A 20,434-nucleotide genomic window follows, 5' to 3' on the forward strand; every position below is an offset into this window, starting at 1 on the left:
AAGTATTAAACTACCAAAGACATTTTATTTTATTTATTTATTTATTTATTTATTTATTATTTTTTTTTTTTCCAAAGACATTTTAATGCTGGTTCTTGGTTTCACTAGAACCTCCCAAGGGAAGCCTGCATACAATTACATCATGACTGCCACCTGGCTGACAATAATTGTAAGTCACCATTATATAATATGCATCCTGATTTTAGGTTAAAATGTATAAAATGTGTTTCTTAGAATCCACTAGGTAAAGTGTAATTTCAATTAATTGTAAAAGCATCTAATTAAACAATGGTGAAAGGATGACGATGAAAAGGGAGGACAAAGTATGAACATATGTACACTCAATGGTAAATGCTAAAATGTAAAAGTTGGTTCTATTTTTAAAAATGTCAGTTTCCATTAATGAGTAAGTCAGCTCAACACGTTCCAAAGTTCCTTAGGAGTGACTTTGGGCAAACGGCTACAACAGTCCTACAAGATAACATGTAATTAAAAAAAAAAAAAAACTCACATTTAAAGTTGAACAAAATATTAAGATACAACTTATTATTCTATATAATAAATTGGGAAAGAATAACTAGCATATACTGCACAACTAGAATGCTGATTAGAACTTTTATTATTTTTTTTTTTTGGTGGTACTGGGGTTTGAACTCAGGGCCTCAGTTACCACTTGAGACATTCCTCCAACCCTTTTTACCTTAGCTTGATTTTTAGAAAGGATCTCCTACTTTTGCTTGGTGGCTTGGACCTCAATCCTCCTACTTCTGGTTCCCAGGTAACGGGAATCATAGGTGTGTGCTACCGTGCCCAGCTTGTTTTGTGAGATACGAGTATCCCTGACTTTTTGTCTAGGCTGGACTTGAAGAATGATCTTCCTGTCTCTGTCTCTGAGTAGTTAGGATTATAGAAATGTACCACCATGCTCAGGTCTTAAGGTAACTCATTTATATACTAAACTAAAAGAATGAATAACTCCTGAATAAGAGGTCTGAAAGAAGATGTAGAATTTGCAGGAAGAAATGGATCAGGCATTTACCTTCTCCTTCACTCACACGGGAAAAAAAAAGGTCTTAAAAGTGTGAACAGTTCAGTTAGTGTAGCCTTTTTAATAAAGAAGACTATTTTGATTGATAACTTACCAAAACTGGACACATTTGGGAAAGACGTTTCCATTACAGGCTGATCACTAAGTTTCACAACTATACAAGTAGATGCCTCAGAATCTTCAGTTCTTATCTTGGCAGCCACATATTTCTCATCTGGAGCAACTCTGATACAATCAATGAAGGGCTGATCTAATTTAAGTTCTTCCAAGTTGAATAAGACTTCATAATTATCATTGTCTGCTACATAAAGAAAAGTATGGAAGAAATAATGCTCAAGATATACTTAAAAAAATTTTAAATGTATTTTAATGTTTTAAATTAGCATTCCCTTTCCAAAAGAGGCCATATGATATCCTATGCTATTCAATATTGTTCTATGCATTAACTTATGAGATACTGCTTGATAGTGTTATAGTCTAGTCTCATATTTAGAGAGCACATAGAACTTACAAAGTAAGACAATACAAATGGTATTGGCTAATACATGTGAAGTGCTTAACATAGTATCTGAGACATAGAACATGCTCCAAATATGCTAGGTCAGGACAGTTAGCCCTTTTGCATTGGTTAATTTTGAGACAGGGTCTTGCTTTATGCCTGGGCTGGCCTGGACCATGAACCTACTATTTATGCTTCTCTGTATAGCTAGGGAAGACATGGGATCTTGAGAACTTTTTGCCCAGGCTGGCCTCAGAACCATGATCCTCCAGATCTCAGCCTCCCAAGAAGTTAGGATTACAGGCTTAAGCCACAGCACCTGGCTCCAGTCTTTACTCTCCTTGCCAAAGCTTTTGAGTGTAGCTGTTAACTATATCTTAAACCCAGATATTAAAAGTAGTCATTTAAAGAAAAAAGAAAATTCAGAAGTAATTTTTAATATTTTCTACAGCTTTGAGAGAAATCAATAGCTATAAAAATTGTGAATTAAGAAAAGGCATATTTTAGGAGGAAAAATTGTGGTGTACCTTCTTCATCTTTAGAACGAACCAAGCAGCAACCTTCTTGATAATAAACAAAACCACCATGTTTAACCTGACAATGAAAACAAACATGTTTTACTTTTTAATTTAATTAATATTTAATGATGTGACTACGCCAGAGGAGACAGATCTGTTATAAAAAAAAACCAGATCTGAAGAAGTATATGAATACATGTTAAATATAAAATGACTACCTTTTACAATATAATCAATAAGAAATAGTTTTCCTGTATTCAGAATCACTAGAGCTGTTTATGAAGCATAAATGTAAAAGTCATAAACCCAAAAGGCATTGCAAAAGGTGTAACAAAATACATGTTGGTTCCCATAAATGTATAAACCACTTCGGGCATATTTTAAAAACATCTGATATCTCTGTATAGTGAGAGTCAGTTAACAGAAATCTAGTGACATCTTTAAGGTAATTCAAAATGATGCAGAGGATAAAACTGGTTCAAACTAGCTTGAAATCCCAGTCAATAACTTTCTGTTATTCTTTCCTTTGAAATTACTATCATTACCAACTGTGTACAGTCGTGATTTGATTTTATACAAGGTACATATTATCCTCTGTGGGGAGACACACAGTGTGAGGTTGAGAAAATAAAACTATCAAATAAGAATAGTCTTCTTGTCTAACACCTATATATTTAGTGCTACTGACTGACTTATTTGATTTTAAGTGGATTAAAACACATTTATTACCTGCTAATTATGGTATAACTTGAATCTGGAATTCTTACTGCTATTTTCATTTTTACATGTGTGATTTTCATTGATAATCTATTTTTCTAATCTTATTGAAAATTTCAACCTTTTAAAAAATCTATTTCATGCACATTAAAACCAAACTAAGATTCCCTTCACCCCTGTTAGAATAGCCATCATTAACACCACCACTAACAACAGGTGTTGGCGAGGAGGTAGGGGGAAAAAGGAACCCTCTTACACTGCTGGTGGGAATGCAAACTAGTACAACCACTCTGGAAAAAAAATTGGAGGCTTCTTAAAAATCTAAACATAGATCTACCATATGATCCAGCAATACCACTCTTGGGGATATACCCAAAAGAATGTGACACAGGTTACTCCAGAGGCACCTGCACACCCATGTTTATTGCAGCCCTATTCACAACAGCCAAGTTATGGAAACAGCCAAGATGCCCCACTACTGACGAATGGATTACAAAAATGTGGTATTTATATACAATGGAATTTTATGCAGCCATGAAAAAGAATGAAATTTTATCATTCACAAGTAAATGGATAGAACTGGAGAACATCATTCTGAGTGAGGTTAGCCTGGCCCAAAAGACCAAAAATCTTATATTCTCCCTCATATGCGGACATTAGATCAAGGGCAAACACAAGGGGACTGGACTTTGATCACATGATAAAGTGAGAGCACACAAGGGAGGTATGAGGATAGGTAAGACACCCAAAAAACTAGATAGCATTTGTTGCTCTCAATGCAGAGAAACTAATGCAGATACTTTAAAGCGACAGAGGCCAATAGGAGAAGGGGACCAGGAACTAGAGAAAAGGTAAATTCGAGAAGAATTAACTTAGAAGGTAACACACATGCACAGGAAAGCAATGCGAGCCCTGTACAGTTATCCTTATCTCAACTAGCAAAAACCCTTGGTCCTTCCTGTTAACTGCTTATACTCTCTCTTCAACAAAATTAGAGATAAGGGCAAAATAGTTTCTACCTGGTAGTGAGAGGGTGGAGGGGTAAGGGAGGGGGTGGGGGGAAGGAGGGGAGAAATGACCCAAACATTGTATGCACATATTAATAAAAGAAAAAAAATCTATTTCAACTGATTACTTATGACTGTACTATAAAATGGTTAAGCATATACTTGGCTTTCATGGTATTATGCTTAAATGAGATTACTCATAGAACAGGCAAACACTTTTCAAATAATAAAGAAATAAACTAGTTTCATTGGAACTTCTTGAAATCTTAAAAAAAAAAAAAAAAATCAAATCAGAACTGGTTGCTCCCCTAAACCGGAACATACTACACTTTAAACTTCTCTTAGGTTTGCTCTTCATATTTGTTGCAAGAATCACATGCTGCTTAATCTTTGCTGCTTAAAAATTTTCAGCATATTTTAAAGGCCAAAAGTATAATTTTTGCATCTTAACTGGTAGTTAAGATGTTGCATATCCTACCTCAGCATTGATGATTTCATATTCTTCTTGGGGCTGTGTTTCTAATTTTGTTCTCACTTTCTCAAATGCATCCATGGTTTCCAAAAGGGGTTTTTCGTTTTCTTGTTTAATAGGCAGAAGATCCTAGAAAAAGTTTTGTTGGTATGATCAAATTAGGGGGAAAAAACCTTTGCTTTTTAAAAAGAATTATTTTCTTTTCATGCAAGTGTTTAATGTTAGGTGTACATGTATGAAATAGTACGTGCTTATTAAATGTGTTAAATGTTCTTTATTAAGTTCATCAATAAACTAATCTTTTTCATTTAAAAAACATAAACCAAGAAAATAAGAAAGATACTTGATAGTCATCCTATTATTTTAAGTGGACAAGTCCTTAAGATGCAAACGAATAAGCAGTTTTGAAGAATGTTTAGGAATATTATGAGAAAGAGTTATATACAATTAAGAAGGAAAGGAAATCTAATGAAGTTTTATATATTTAATAGCTAGGAATGAGAGGTAGAAAAAAGCTTAGTAAGTTTTATAAGTACTGAAATGCCTAAAAAAAAGGTAAATTTCGAAGAGGAAGATATCTTTGCTATTAGATGTTGCCTATCATCTTATTCAGAGTCAGTTTCTACCTGGTAGTGAGAGGGTGGAGGGGTAAGGGAGGGGGTGGGGGGAAGGAGGGGAGAAATGACCCAAACATTGTATGCACATATGAATAAAAGAAAAAAAAATCTATTTCAACTGATTACTTATGACTGGTACTATAAAATGGTTAAGCATATACTTGGCTTTCATGGTATTATGTTTAAATGAGATTCCTCATAGAACAGGCAAATACTTTTCAAATAATAAAGAAATATTCTTTATTCTAGTTTATTAACCACACAATTTTCTTCTCTTGTGATAAGTAACCCCCAAAACAGAACTATTTATCAGATCAAAAAGTGAAATGATGCCTTAAAAAATAATGCTTCCTTTTTAAAGGGAAAATTCACCAGATGATAAGGAAAAAGAATGGAAAATTAACAAATGTGAGTTGAGATATAGAAGAAAGCCAAATAACCACTTGTGTTTCATGGTAGTATCTAATAAGCTACAAACTTTAGTTGACCTCTGGTGAGCAAATAATATATAAATAATTAAAATTTGGATAAGACAAGATCTGAACTGCCAAATTAAAAAAAGGGTCCAATAACTCAACACTCCACTGAGTTGCCTTTTTTAAGCAAAAGAATTCTAGTTAAGATTTTCAACCCTTCAGATCCCTGCCAAAGATGACAACTGTGCAGATTTGTGCCAGAGGAGGCATTAAGCCTTTGGTAAGGACCGCCAACAGCTGTTAAGTGTTTTCTGCAAAAGTATGCTCATGATATTTTACCAACACTGTAGAGAATGTAAGTCATAAGTATAGCTTCTATTATAAGGTTTATAATCTAAAATTAAATCCAAGAATAAAACAGAAAAGTCATAAAAAGATCAAATAGAAAACAATCAATTTCACAAGTTTTTTTTTAATCTTTCTGGAATGCTTTAGGGATCTGGATTAGATTCAAATTGGTGATAATGTTCATATGGTAGTCTCAATCATTTACACTACATTTCCAATTGTGAATATTTTGAGTCCAAGTACTGGAGGCTTGCACATTTACTTTTCATTTTTTAAAGCATTCCTACAATTTCTATGGCCGATATTTAGAACAGTAGGGCAAAATATATCAATAGTCCCGTAATATACCCCAAAACATTACATAATAAATCAGAAGATTACTAGAAATCTATTTTGACATTATGCCATAGCAGTATGAGTGACCTTTTCATTTCCACATATAGTCTTGACTCTTCTGTAATCCCCATTAGTACTTTTGAAGGAGAGGGTGGATAGCTATAAAAAGTACCCCTCTCTACTTCTACCCTGTAGTTCTAGCATATTCTAGGTCATGGAGCTAGTCTCTATCACTTTTAAAGACCCATTCTTACTGTGAACCACGGCCAACAAAGAGCTAAAGGTAACAGAGCTGGGCTCAATACTTGTCTTCCTAAACTTACATTATATTCCTGTTTAACTTTTTTGGGGCCATAAATCCAAATAAACTGAGCTCATCTGAACCAAAATAACTCCAAGAATAGGATTTTTAATTGCCTTAATGAAAATTTAAGGTTACAGAGACTATTGTTCCATTATTGGCAAAAACGAAAAAACAAAAACACTCCCTTCTTCCAAGTGGCCCACAATAAAATCACTTTAACAATGAAAGCTTTTATAAAATAGAAAAGTGAAGAGTATAACTTTATTATGGCAAAAAAATGTTGAACTCAAAGACAAAACACAGTGAAGCAGAAAGACGGTGGGCAGCTTTTTAGTTAAGAATGGTGCTAATTCCAAGTCCAGGTAGGCAGACTACAAGGTAGGCTTGGGAAATCTTGTTCCAGAAAGTAGGGAGGTCCTTAAAGATTAATAGACAGGTCAATAGGACACAAGGGGGCAGTGTGAAGGGGACCCTACTAACCACATTCGGGATACTTTAACATCAAAAAGAATAAGGACTGTAATAGATTACAATACAATGAAAAAATTAAAATCCAAAAGAAATGGAGAAAAAAGCAAAACCCCTGCATTTAAACTAAACTAATAAAAAACTGAAAGGAACAAGAACAAACAGAAATTATTCCTTATAGAATAATAGCACCTAATAAACACAGAAAAAATAACAGAATTGGAAAAGAGTCATTTAGAGAGCCCCAATGAGACAACCGATTAGGGCAAAGATCAATGGTAATTGAACTTGTTAAGAATATTGTATAAGCCTTCCCCAACACACTTAACTCACCCACCCCCCAAAAAGAAAGAAGGAGTATGGATGGCTGAGGGCTTCAAGTGGTAGAGTGCCTGCCTACCAAGCACAGGCCCTGAGTTCAATCCAAACAGTCTTCCTCTTGACTTGATGGAGCCAATAAGGAGTTTCTGGATTGAAGAAAAAAGACAAAGAACATTAAGAATGAAAAAGATGGCACAATTACAGTTATAATAGAGTTTTTTTTTTTAAATCACAGTAAGTTACTTTGGGAGGAATAGGACTTGAACTTAGGGCTTTGTGCTTACAAAGCAGGCACTCTACTGCTTGACCACGCCTCCAATCCATTTTGCGCTATTTATTTTTGAGACAGGGTCCTTGCAAACTATTTACCAGGGCTGGCCTTGAACTGTAATACTTGAACTTCCCAATCTCAGCTGCCCAAGTAGCTAGGTAATCCTAGGTGTGAGCCACCAGTGCCTGGTGACAGTAAGCTTCTTTGTTGAAAATATGGATGAAATGGGTAATTTTCCAGAAATAAAAATGAATTATCAAAATTGACTCAAGAAATTAAAAAGCTATCTAAGCCAACAAGATTTTGCAGTAAAATCAAGAAATTAAATTGGAAATTCAATGTCTCCTTCTTGAAAGAGATACCAAGCCCAGATGCTTTCAAAGGTAGCTTTCTTGAGCCAAGCATGTTGGTATACAAATATAATTCCACCTTTTTTTGATCTCTTATGCAAACTATTAAAGATAATAGGAAGACTACTCATTTTATTAGGATAATTATAACCTTGATAACTAAAAATCAATTTCTGGGCCTAGTGGTAGAGTACATGCTTAGCACACTTAAGGCCCTGGATTTGATCCCCAGTGCCACAAAAACAGTAACAAAACAAATTCCACTCTTAATCTAAAATAAAACACAATAAGCCTGCTATGTTTAAAAAGCACAAAACAAAAATAGAATAATAGTGATATTAATAAGCCTCTTTGTGACTAAGTGGGATTTTTTTCCCGTAAGAATGAAAGGAGCTTCCAGATCCTTTTCCTTAGACAAATCTGTCAGTGTCATCTAACATAAGTAAAACATAAATCTTAAGGCCATTTCTTTAAAAATTGATTTTATTTTTGAATTAGCATACATTAATAATACAAGGGTATTTCACTGTGATGATTCCATACATGCATTACAGTATACTTTGAAGTAATTCACCCCCTCCATTATATTCCATTCCCCTAAGCCCATTAAAATAGAAAATAATACACTTTTAAAATATGCTAAAATCTTAAATTAGTAACAGAAAGGAACTTTCTTGACTCAATAGTGTGTTGTTTCACAAAGGAATATCTAAATTTGTAATTAACATACCTGAAATGTATTCATATTAGTATATGCTGCACTGAGCATCTGTGAAACACTAACAAGCTTTAAAAAATTTTAATTATATCCATTTTAAATATATAATTGTATTTACTATTTAAAAGCTTAGACTGATAGTATTCTGGTGGTTTCATCATCATCTCTTCCTTGGATTACTGCAAAATCCTGAGTGCTTTCTCCTTTTGCCCTGGCCTTCCAGGCTGTTGTTAAATATAGGGAAGTAACTATACCCTATGCTCACAGCCTCAAGTTCTTCTCCTTCCTCTTTTCTTATCAGATTTTCGCCCTTTTAATTTCACTGACTGCTATTGTTGAGGTCACTAATGGTCTCTACATTGTAGAGTAGAAAGGTTACTTTTGCCTGTTCATGTTTCATAATCCATCAGCATTATGGCACACAGTCTATCACTTCTTCCTCCTAAATACCTTTATCCTTCATTTAACACCCATCATACCTTATTCTCCTTGTTTCCCTCCTATTTCACTGGCCAGACCCCTCGGTCTCTTCAGCTGTTCCCTATTTAACTCCCTGACTTTTAAACACTGGCACGCTCAGGGTCAGTTCCTGGACTACTCTTCTTTACAGTCTGCTCTAATTCCTTTGATGATCTCATTCAGTCATGACCTTAAATGCTATTTATATGCTGAGTACGTCCACATTTATAGTTGTAGCCTGAATCTCTCCTTGGAACAAACTGAACTTGTATAGCCAACTCTTTTTTTTTTTTTTAGTAATATTCCCTCTCTGATTCATTTATTCAACAATATTTATTTATTTATTTATTTTTATTTTATTATTCATAAGTGCATACAAGGCTTGGGTCATTTCTCCCCCCTGCCCCCACCCCCTCCCTTACCACCCACTCCGCCCCCTCCCTCTCCCCCCTCTCAATACCCAGCAGAAACGATTTTGCCCTTATTTCTAATTTTGTTGTAGAGAGAGTATAAGCAATAATAGAAAGGAACAAGGGTTTTTGCTGGTTGTATAGCCAACTCTTTTTCAACATTTCACTTGGGTATCTAATAGGTATGCAAAAAAAAAAAAAAAGTCCAGAACAGAATTTCCAACTCTCTATGTACTCCCTTTTACTCCCTCAATAAACAACAACAAACTCAAAACACCCTAATCCTGTTGTCTAGGCAGTCTTTCCTGTTTCCACAAATGACAAATCTGTCCTTTTGGTTGCTCAGACTTAAAAGCCTTAGAGTTTGCCTTGCCTTTCTGTCTTGCTACAACCAAGTGATCTGGTACATCCTATCAATTCTACTTTATATTTAGAATTTGACCTCTTCTCATACTTGGATTAGATTGGTGGTATCATCATCATCTCTTCCTTGGATTACTGCAAAATCCTGAGTGCTCTCCTGGCTTTTGCCCTGGTCTTCTAGGCGATTATGAACAAAGGAGTTAGAATGAGTCTAAAGTGAGATTACATCACTTCCACTGGTTTCCCAAATCACTCATGAGGAAAAGCAAGAATCCTTGCAATGGTCTACAAGTTCCTAATGGATCTTGCCTGCCTCATTACTTTGCTGATGTATCTATTAAAATACTACTTGTGTAAAAACTATACAAATTCACGGGTAATTTACAGATACATGCATGGAAAAACAGATTAACGATAATGACCACCAGTGGGAAGGTAACGGAATATGATCAGGAATGTACTCAGCTATAGGTTGAGTACCCTTTATTCAAAATGCCTGTGATTATAAGTATTTTGGATTTTGGGATGTTTGCAGAGACTTTACTGATTGAGCATCCTAACCTGAAAATTTGAAATGCTCTTTCAGAGAACTGTAAATATCCAGGTAAGAGATGCTCAACCTGTACTACACGTCAACTGTGCCCACTTACTCCAACTGAGACATATGGGCCTCCTTGATGTTTCTTTAATACATCAGGTTTGCTACCACCTCAGTTTCTTAGAACCTGCTGACCCTTATGGCCAAATAACTTCTTCACTGTGTTACTTAAATGTAACATATTTTATATCTTACTCTTATATTTTATTCTGTTTATTCATTGTTATGTGCTCAATATTTAGAATGGTCATGGTAGGTGTTCAACAAGTATCAGCTGAATCAAATAAAACACAGCCCAAAACTTAAAATTTAAAAACTTATTTAACAAAAGGTATCATAGGGTTGGGAATATAGCTCAAAGCCACAGTGTTGCCTAGAGTGCTGGGTTCCATCCCTTGCACTACTTAAAGAAAAAAAAAAAAGTCAGGTGCAGTGTCTCATGCTTATAACACTTGAGAGGCAGAGATCAGGAGGATTACAGGACCAGCTTGGGCAAAAAGTAAGCAAGACCCCATCTCAATCAATAAATCTGGGCATGGTGGTACTTACCTGTCATCCTAATTACATGGGAGGCATAAACAAAAAGATTGTGGTCCATACCCTATTTGAAAAATAACTAAAATAAAGCAAAAAGACCATGGGGTGTGACTCAAGTGGTGGTGTAATTGCCTAGCAAGTGCAAGGCCCCAAGTTCAAAACCCCAGTACTGCAAAAAAAACCAAAAACATAAAGAAAACACACACACACACACACACACACACACACACACACACACACACAAAGAAGACAGAACAAATATGGATAAAATATCTATAGGCCACATTTTTAAAAGGCCCAAAACATAAAAAGAACTCATGAATTAGTAAGAAAAGACAAAAAATGGCCAAAGCACATGAATAAGCAATTCAAGAAGATAAAGTCAGCAAGGTGCTGGAGGCTTACACTTGTAATCCTAGTTATTCAGGAGGCAGAGATCAGGAGGACTGTGGTTTGAAGCCAGCCCAGGTAAATAGTTTGCGAGACCCTATCTCGAAAATACACATCATAAAAAAGGGCTGGTGGAGTGGCTCAAGGTGTAGGCCCTGAGTTTAAACCCCAGTACTGGAAAAAAAAAAAAAAAGTAAGTTCAGTGAGTCTATGAAAAATGCTAACTAACTCTGAGTTCAAACCCCAGCACCACCAAAAAAGTCTGATAAATGCACAAGGGGTACAAATAACACTATGCTTTGCAGCATTTTGGAGGTGGGGTGATGAGTTTGGAAATTAGAAACAACTTACATGCTTGTTCAAAGAAAATGATTATGGTATACAATACTATGGAACACTATATAATGGCTGCAGTAAATGAACTAGAGATACATGTATTAATGTTGAATTTCAGAATCATAATGTTGAGCAAAAGACTAAGCTAACAATGCAGAATATGCATTGTTAGACATGCAAGAATATTAAAATATTAGTATTGTGTAAAAATTACACAAATACATATGTAATTTATATAGAAACACGCATGGAAAGAAAATTACAGATAATGGCCACCACTGGGGAGGTAATGGAAAATGACAAAGGAAGTAGTCAGGCATCTTTCAAATCTATCCATAATTTTTGTAGCTAAGAAAAAAGTCACACTGAGAAGCAGGGATGTGGGTATTTTTTATGGTATTCTCTATGACATCCTTGCATTTATGGTCAACTCATTTTCAACAAGAATACCAAGGCAGTTCAATGGGAAAAGATTAGTCTTTTCAACAAATTGTGTTGAGAAAACTGGACATCCATAATTAAAAAGATAAAGTTAGACTTTTATGTCTTATACCATATGTTCATTTTTATGAACTGAAAGAGATCACACACTTTAAAAAAAAAAAGAGTTTAGCCTGGATGATGTCTAGGCCTTTTTTGCAGCAACATTTATGGTTACATGAAAAGAAAAAAAATGTTTCATTTAACTATTAATACATTCCATAAACATTTATTATTTATCTATTTATTGTGCTACGCAAGTTGTGTATTACATAATTCTTGTCTCTAAGGACTTCTCAAGGAGAATTCCAAGATGGCGGCTAGAGGTAGGAAGCAGAAAGCGAGCCTCCTATAGTGAAATCTTGGAGAGACGCTGGAGACACACTTTGCAGGCATAATCACTGAGAAAAGGCATAACTTTGACCCCTCCACATCTCCAGCCGACGCAGAGAATCTCCACTTCACGTTAAACGGAGAACCGAGGAGGGCCCCCGGGGCCGCCAGTGGCCGGCGCCCATACAGTTTGGGAAGACGCGGACCAGGTGAGCTTCGCGGTACCGCGGTTCCCCAACAGACAAGCCTGGGCCAGAGCAGCATAGCCCCCTGGACAGACTGACCTCCACCCGGGAAAAAAAGAGAAACTGAGTACTAAGCAATAAGAACAGTTAAGACACGCTGGAAAGAGGGTGGGGCGCCCTGAGCGCTGAAGATTGGGGGAAGGGAACCCTTCCCGGGACTGTAAATAAACGAGCCGGGCAGGCGGAGAGGCTCTGGCGGGAGCGGGGCGCGCCAGCAACCAGGAGTGGGACGCTTGTGAGAGGAGGGAAGACCCACTTCCCACGTGAACTGTAAATAAACACGCAGGCCTGACAACGCGGGGCAGTGTCACCTTTCCCAGTGCTTGGAAAGGGGAAAGCCTGTGGCAGAGGCCGCCGCACAGGAGAACTCTGAGCAAACAAAGCCTGTGGGACCAGGTGAGTGCTAAGCTCACCCCAGACATCTGCATAAATAACACCGCCAGCTACAGGCTGAGAGCAGCAGGCAGGCAAGCCACAGTTGCAGATACCACTCTCAGAACTGCCTCCAGACGCTTTTTTTTTTCTTTTTCTCCCTACCTTTCATGAGAGAACAACTGAATTACACCTGCAAGCCGAAAAACTTACTGAAACTGTATTGCATTTGAACTGGGGACACTTGGTGGGTTTTTTTTTTTTTTTCTGTGTGTGTGTGAGTGGAGTTTTGTTCTACTTTATGCATCCCCTTTGATGAGACAACTACAGAACAACATCTGAGGCACCAACTCCAGGACTGGAGATTGAGACGGACATCCAAATTATTAAGACTGAAATTGCATTGCATATAAACTTGGAAGTTTTTTGGCTTTTTTTTTTTTTTTTTTAATTTTCTATTTTCCATTTTATTTTAAATCATTTTTATAAATAGATATTACTTTCATATACTTATTTTTTATTTTTTTTTATCTTTGATTTTTCAATCCTCTCTCTGTCTCTCTATTGTCTGTTCAGCTTACTGTCGATTAATACACTAACACTCCCTGTTTATACCTTTGAAACTCTCTTGTCTGATACCTTGTTCTGCTTTCTCCCTCTTGTCTGTATATTTGTTTTCCCCTTTTCTTTAACTTCTTGCTTTCCATCTCAGCTCACTCTTCCATTCTCAATATTACCATTGTTATTATTACAAGCTAGAAAATACTTAATTACACACAGTACAGGGACAGTAACAACACCAAGGACAATGACAGGAAGACAGAAAAAACAAGGAAACCAGTTTCCCCACAGCAAAAAATTAGTACAGGAACCAGAGGGGAATGAAGAGAACAGAAACTCAGAGCCAGACTCCAACAAAATGAAGATAAACTATGCCAAAGGACCCAATGAAGCCTACAAGAATAATTTAAAAGAAGACATACTACAAGTACTCAATGAGAATTTTATAGAGATGATACTGGATAGGGTCAACCAAAATGTACAGGAGACACTCAAGAAATTCCAAGACAATAAAAATAGAGAATTTGAAAAAGCAAAAGAAGAAATAAAGGAAACCATAGAAGCACTGTATAAACACCAAAGTGAAAGAGAGAACACAATGAATAAATGGATAAATGAACTCAGGACAAAAATAGACAACAATAAAGAAGAAAACAGCCAGGATATGGAAAACCTCAGAAAAAAGAACGAAACAGAACTGCAAAACAAAACGGAAGGCCAATCCAGCAGAATAGAACAAACAGAAGACAGAATCTCAGAACTTGAAGATGAAATGGTAATTAAAGGAAAAACTGAAGAACTATTAATTAAACAACTCAAGACCTGTGAAAAGAAGATGCAAGAACTCACTGACTCCATCAAAAGACCAAACTTGAGAATCATGGGCATCGAAGAAGGAGAAGAGGTGCAAGCGAAGGGAATGCGTAATATATTCAACAAAATAATAACGGAAAATTTCCCAAATCTAGAGAAAGATATTCCCATACAAATGCAAGAGGCCTCCAGGACACCAAACAGACCAGATCAAAATAGAACTACTCCACGACATATCATCATTAAAACAACAAGTTCAGAAACTAAGGAAAGAATATTGAAGGCTGCAAGAGAGAAAAAACAAGTAACATACAAAGGTAAACCCATCAAAATCACAGCAGATTTCTCAACAGAAACATTAAAAGCAAGAAGAGCGTGGGGTGAGATCTTCCGGGCACTGAATGAAAATAACTTCAACCCCAGGATACTCTACCCAGCAAAGCTATCATTCAAAATAGATGGAGCAATAAAAGTCTTCCATGATAAGCAGAAACTAAAACAATATGTGACCACAAAGCCACCATTACAAAAGATTCTGCAAGGGATCCTGCACACAGAAAGTGACACCCAACTTAACCATGAAAAGGCAGGTAGCACCAAACCACAGGATAAGAAAAAGCAAGACAGAAGAGAGTAACATCAAGTTAGGTACACACAATCAAACCTTCAAACAACTAAGATAACTAAATGGCAGGAATCACCACATACCTATCAGTACTAACACTTAATGTTAATGGACTTGATTCACCCATCAAAAGACACCGTTTGACAAAATGGATTAAAAAAGAAGATCCAACATTTTGTTGCTTACAGGAGACTCATCTCACCGACAGAAATAAGCATATGCTTAGGATGAAAGGCTGGAAGAAGATTTACCAAGCCAATGGCCCCCGAAAACAAGCAGGAGTAGCAATACTTATCTCTGACAAAGTAGACTTCAAACCTACATTGATCAAACGAGATAAAGAAGGACATTCCATACTAAGAAAAGGGGAAATAGACCAAAAGGAAATAATAATCATCAATCTGTACGCACCCAATGTCAACGCACCCAATTTCATCAAACATACCCTGAAAGACCTAAAAGCATATATAAACGCCAACACAGTGGTTGTGGGAGACTTTAACACTCCATTATCATCAATAGATAGGTCATCCAAACAAAAACTCAATAAAGAAATCCAAGACCTAAAATATGCAATAGATCAAGTGGACCTAGTAGATGTCTACAGAACATTTCATCCAACTTCAACACAATATACATTCTTCTCAGCAGCCCATGGAACCTTCTCCAAAATAGATCATATCCTAGGGCACAAAGCAAGCCTCAGCAAATATAAGAAAATAGAAATAATACCATGCATACTATCTGACCACAATGCAGTAAAAGTAGAACTCAACAACAAAAGTAAAGACAAAAAACATGCAAACAGCTGGAAACTAAATAACTCATTACTTAATGAAGAATGGATCATCGATGCAATAAAAGAGGAAATTAAAATGTTCCTGGAAGTCAATGAAAATGAAAACACAACCTACCGGAACCTATGGGACACAGCTAAGGCAGTCTTGAGAGGAAAGTTTATAGCCATGAGTGCATATATTAAAAAGATTGAAAGATCCCAAATCAATGACCTAATGATACATCTCAAACTCCTAGAAAAACAAGAACAAGCAAATCCCAAAACAAATAGAAGGAGAGAAATAATAAAAATAAGAGCTGAAATCAATGAAATAGAAACCAAAAAAACCATACAAAGAATTAATGAAACAAAAAGTTGGTTCTTTGAAAAAATAAACAAGATCGATAGACCCCTGGCAAACCTGACTAAAATGAGGAGAGAAAAAACCCAAATTAGTAGAATCAGGAATGCAAAAGGGGAGATAACAACAAACACCATGGAAGTCCAGGAAATCATCAGAGACTACTTTGAGAACCTATATTCAAATAAATTTGAAAATCTAAAAGAAATGGACAGATTTCTAGATACATATGATCATCCAAAACTGAACCAAGAGGAAATTAATCACCTGAATAGACCTATAACACAAAATGAAATTGAAGCAGCAATCAAGAGTCTCCCCAAAAAGAAAAGCCCAGGACCTGATGGATTCTCTGCTGAATTCTATCAGACCTTTAAAGAAGAACTGATACCAACCCTCCTTAAACTGTTCCATGAAATAGAAAGGGAAGGAAAACTGCCAAACACATTTTATGAAGCCAGTATTACACTTATCCCCAAACCAGGCAAAGACATCTCCAAAAAGGAGAACTATAGGCCAATCTCCTTAATGAACATTGATGCAAAAATCCTCAACAAAATAATGGCAAATCGAATTCAGCAACACATCAAAAAGATTATTCACCACGACCAGGTAGGCTTCATCCCAGGGATGCAGGGGTGGTTCAACATACGAAAATCAATAAACGTAATAAGCCACATTAACAGAAGCAAAGACAAAAACCACTTGATCATCTCAATAGATGCAGAAAAAGCCTTTGATAAGATCCAACATCATTTCATGATAAAAGCTCTAAGAAAACTAGGAATAGAAGGAAAGTTCCTCAACATTATAAAAGCTATATATGACAAACCTACAGCCAGCATTATACTTAACGGAGAAAAATTAAAACCATTCCCTCTAAAATCAGGAACCAGACAAGGATGCCCACTATCTCCACTCCTATTCAACATAGTACTGGAATTCTTAGCCAGAGCAATTAGGCAAGAAGAAGGAATAAAAGGAATACAAATAGGTAAAGAAACTGTCAAAATATCCCTATTTGCAGACGACATGATCCTATACCTTAAAGACCCAAAAAACTCGACTCAGAAGCTTCTAGACATCATCAATAGCTATAGCAAAGTAGCAGGATATAAAATCAACATAGAAAAATCATTAGCATTTATATACATTAACAATGAGCAAACGGAAAAAGAATGTATGAAAACAATTCCATTTACAATAGCCTCAAACAAAATCAAATACCTAGGTGTAAACCTAACAAAAGATGTGAAAGACCTCTACAAGGAAAACTATACACTTCTGAAGAAAGAGATTGAGGAAGACTATAGAAAGTGGAGAGATCTCCCATGCTCATGGATTGGTAGAATCAACATAGTAAAAATGTCGATACTCCCCAAAGTAATCTATATGTTTAATGCAATTCCCATCAAAATTCCAATGACATTCATTAAAGAGATTGAAAAATCTACTGTGAAATTTATATGGAAACACAAGAGGCCACGAATAGCCAAGGCAATACTCAGTCAAAAGAACAATGCAGGAGGTATCACAATACCAGACTTCAAACTATATTACAAAGCAATAACAATAAAAACAGCATGGTACTGGCACAAAAACAGACATGAAGACCAGTGGAACAGAATAGAGGATCCAGATATGAAGCCACACAACTATGAGCAACTTATCTTTGACAAAGGAGCTAAAAATATACGATGGAGAAATAGCAGCCTCTTCAACAAAAACTGCTGGGAAAACTGGTTAGCAGTCTGCAAAAAACTGAAACTAGATCCATGTATATCACCCTATACCAAGATTAACTCAAAATGGATCAAGGATCTTAATATCAGACCCCAAACTCTTAAGTTGATACAAGAAAGAGTAGGAAATACTCTGGAGTTAGTAGGTATAGGTAAGAACTTTCTCAATGAAACCCCAGCAGCACAGCAACTAAAAGATAGCATAGATAAATGGGACCTCATAAAACTAAAAAGCTTCTGTTCATCACAAGAAATGGTCTCTAAACTGAAGAGAACACCCACAGAGTGGGAGAAAATATTTGCCAATTATACATCAGACAAAGGACTGATAACCAGAATATATAGGGAACTTAAAAAACTAAATTCTCCCAAAACTAATGAACCAATAAAGAAATGGGCATGTGAACTAAACAGAACTTTCTCAAAAGAAGAAATTCAAATGGCCAGAAAACACATGAAAAAATGCTCACCATCTCTAGCAATAAAGGAAATGCAAATTAAAACCACACTAAGATTCCACCTCACCCCTGTTAGAATAGCCATCATCAGCAACACCAACAACAGGTGTTGGCGAGGATGCGGGGAAAAAGGAACCCTCTTACACTGTTGGTGGGAATGTAGACTAGTACAACCACTCTGGAAAAAAATTTGGAGGCTACTTAAAAAGCTGGACATCGATCTACCATTTGATCCAGCAATACCACTCTTGGGGATATACCCAAAAGACAGTTACTCCAGAGGCACTTGCACATCCATGTTTATTGCAGCACTATTCACAATAGCCAAGTTATGGAAACAGCCAAGATGCCCCACCACTGACGAATGGATTAAGAAAATGTGGTATCTATACACAATGGAATTTTATGCAGCCATGAAGAACGAAATGTTATCATTCGCTGGTAAATGGATGGAATTGGAGAACATCATTCTGAGTGAGGTTAGCCTGGCTCAAAAGACCAAAAATCGTATGTTCTCCCTCATATGTGGACATTAGATCAAGGGCAAACACAACAAGGGGATTGGACTATGAGCACATGATAAAAGCGAGAGCACACAAGGGAGGGGTGAGGATAAGTAAGACACCTAAAAAATTAGCTAGCATTTGTTGCCCTTAACGCAGAGAAACTAAAGCAGATACCTTAAAGCAACTGAGGCCAATAGGAAAAGGAGACCAGGAACTAGAGAAAAGGTTAGATCAAAAAGAATTAACCTAGAAGGTAACACCCACGCACAGGAAATCAATGTGAGTCAATGCCCTGTATAGCTATCCTTATCTCAACCAGCAAAACCCCTTGTTCCTTCCTATTATTGCTTATACTCTCTCTACAACAAAATTAGAGATAAGAGCAAAATAGTTTCTGCTGGGTATTGAGGGGGGGAGAGGGAGGGGGTGGAGTGGGTGGTAAGGGAGGGGGTGGGGGCAGGGGGGAGAAATGAACCAAGCCTTGTATGCACATGTGAATAATAAAAGAAAAATGAAAAAAAAAAAAAAAAAAAGGACTTCTCAATCTAGCAGAGAGATAAAAAAAGCTTGAAATGACGTAATAGCATAGAAGTAAATACAGTGTTATTAAGTCTATATTTATTCTTTCCCTTTCCACACTCTTAAGATCTAACATTAAGGTTACATATGTGAGTGTGGAATAAGTCTATCTGAGGCATAATGATACAGATGTGTTTTAAATTTGTGATTTTGGAAAGTTAGCCCATCCCAATTTATAGTGGGATACCATCCTATAATCAAATACAAAAAAAATTTCAGAACAAAACATCATTATGTGCACTAAATAAAAGATAATATCTTTGTGTCAATTTAGATCAAGTTTTGTCCCCCCTCTCTCTTAAGAAAAAAAAAAAGAAGAGAAACACTTGTGAGGACTTTCAGATTTAAAAGCCAAAACAGTCAATGAATTGCCTATATTCTGTATTTTCTAAAATATGTCTCAAATAAAGTACAGCCGTCTTGTAATGATGAGGTTAATTCGTTTGGGCTCTCATCCACACTCATATGTTATGAACAAGGCTTTCTATTTCCAATCTACTTTCTGCAATTCTATCACAATAGTGGTTCCTTGAAAATGCAAATTTGATTGCATCTACATTTTTTAATGGCATCCTACTGCTTTTACGATGCAGTTCAAATTTCTCAGAAGATTTACAACTACCCCTATATGATCTGCCCCTGTTTATCTCTTTTGGCTCATCTTTAACCATGCTGGGTACACAGCTTGCAGAATCTGACTATGAGCTTTTACCCATGCTGCTCCTACTGCCTAGTTCTTTTTACTTTAGGTCTTGACTAAATGCTATCTTCTAAGAAAGGCGATTTCTGACCAGAGTAATCAGAGTAACTACGCAGAAGGTAATAATTAATCATGATGATGTAAAATAAAGAGAAAGAATACTGGTGAATAGGATTAGGGACTAGTATGTTGTGTTCTTCAATTTGGGAGATACCCATGGTAGCTTAACCAAAGAGAAAGTGGGGCAAAGGGCACCAAATGAGAAAGGGGATAGATCTTGCATGGCACTGGGGGACACAATTAGGAAACTTTTTTTCTTTTGAGACATGGTCTTGTTATGTTGCCCAGGTTGGATTCAAACTTAGGTGTTCAAGTGAT

At 36.3% G+C, this 20,434-nt stretch overlaps 1 protein-coding gene across 9 annotated transcripts in view; it reads right to left on the minus strand.

The window, feature by feature from the left end:
- The window catches only part of Prepl (prolyl endopeptidase like), a 55,534-nt gene that overhangs the window by 28,712 nt on the left and 6,388 nt on the right, over nucleotides 1-20,434 (minus strand). For 4 of the 9 annotated variants that reach the window (XM_074049606.1, XM_074049604.1, XM_074049607.1 and 1 more), the window contains 3 exons: nucleotides 4,268-4,390; nucleotides 2,075-2,141; nucleotides 1,143-1,349 (listed from right to left, as the gene is read on the minus strand). In XM_074049606.1, the coding sequence (XP_073905707.1) occupies nucleotides 1,143-1,349; nucleotides 2,075-2,141; nucleotides 4,268-4,390 (397 nt within the window). Of the gene's footprint in view, nucleotides 1-1,142; nucleotides 1,350-2,074; nucleotides 2,142-4,267; nucleotides 4,391-7,150; nucleotides 7,218-11,182; nucleotides 11,342-20,434 lie in introns of all 9 variants that reach the window. The other 5 variants (XM_074049609.1, XM_074049611.1, XM_074049612.1 and 2 more) reach the window with 4 other exon arrangements.

This window comes from Castor canadensis, chromosome 12, assembly GCF_047511655.1.
Source record: "Castor canadensis chromosome 12, mCasCan1.hap1v2, whole genome shotgun sequence".
NCBI classification, from domain to species: domain Eukaryota; kingdom Metazoa; phylum Chordata; class Mammalia; order Rodentia; family Castoridae; genus Castor; species Castor canadensis.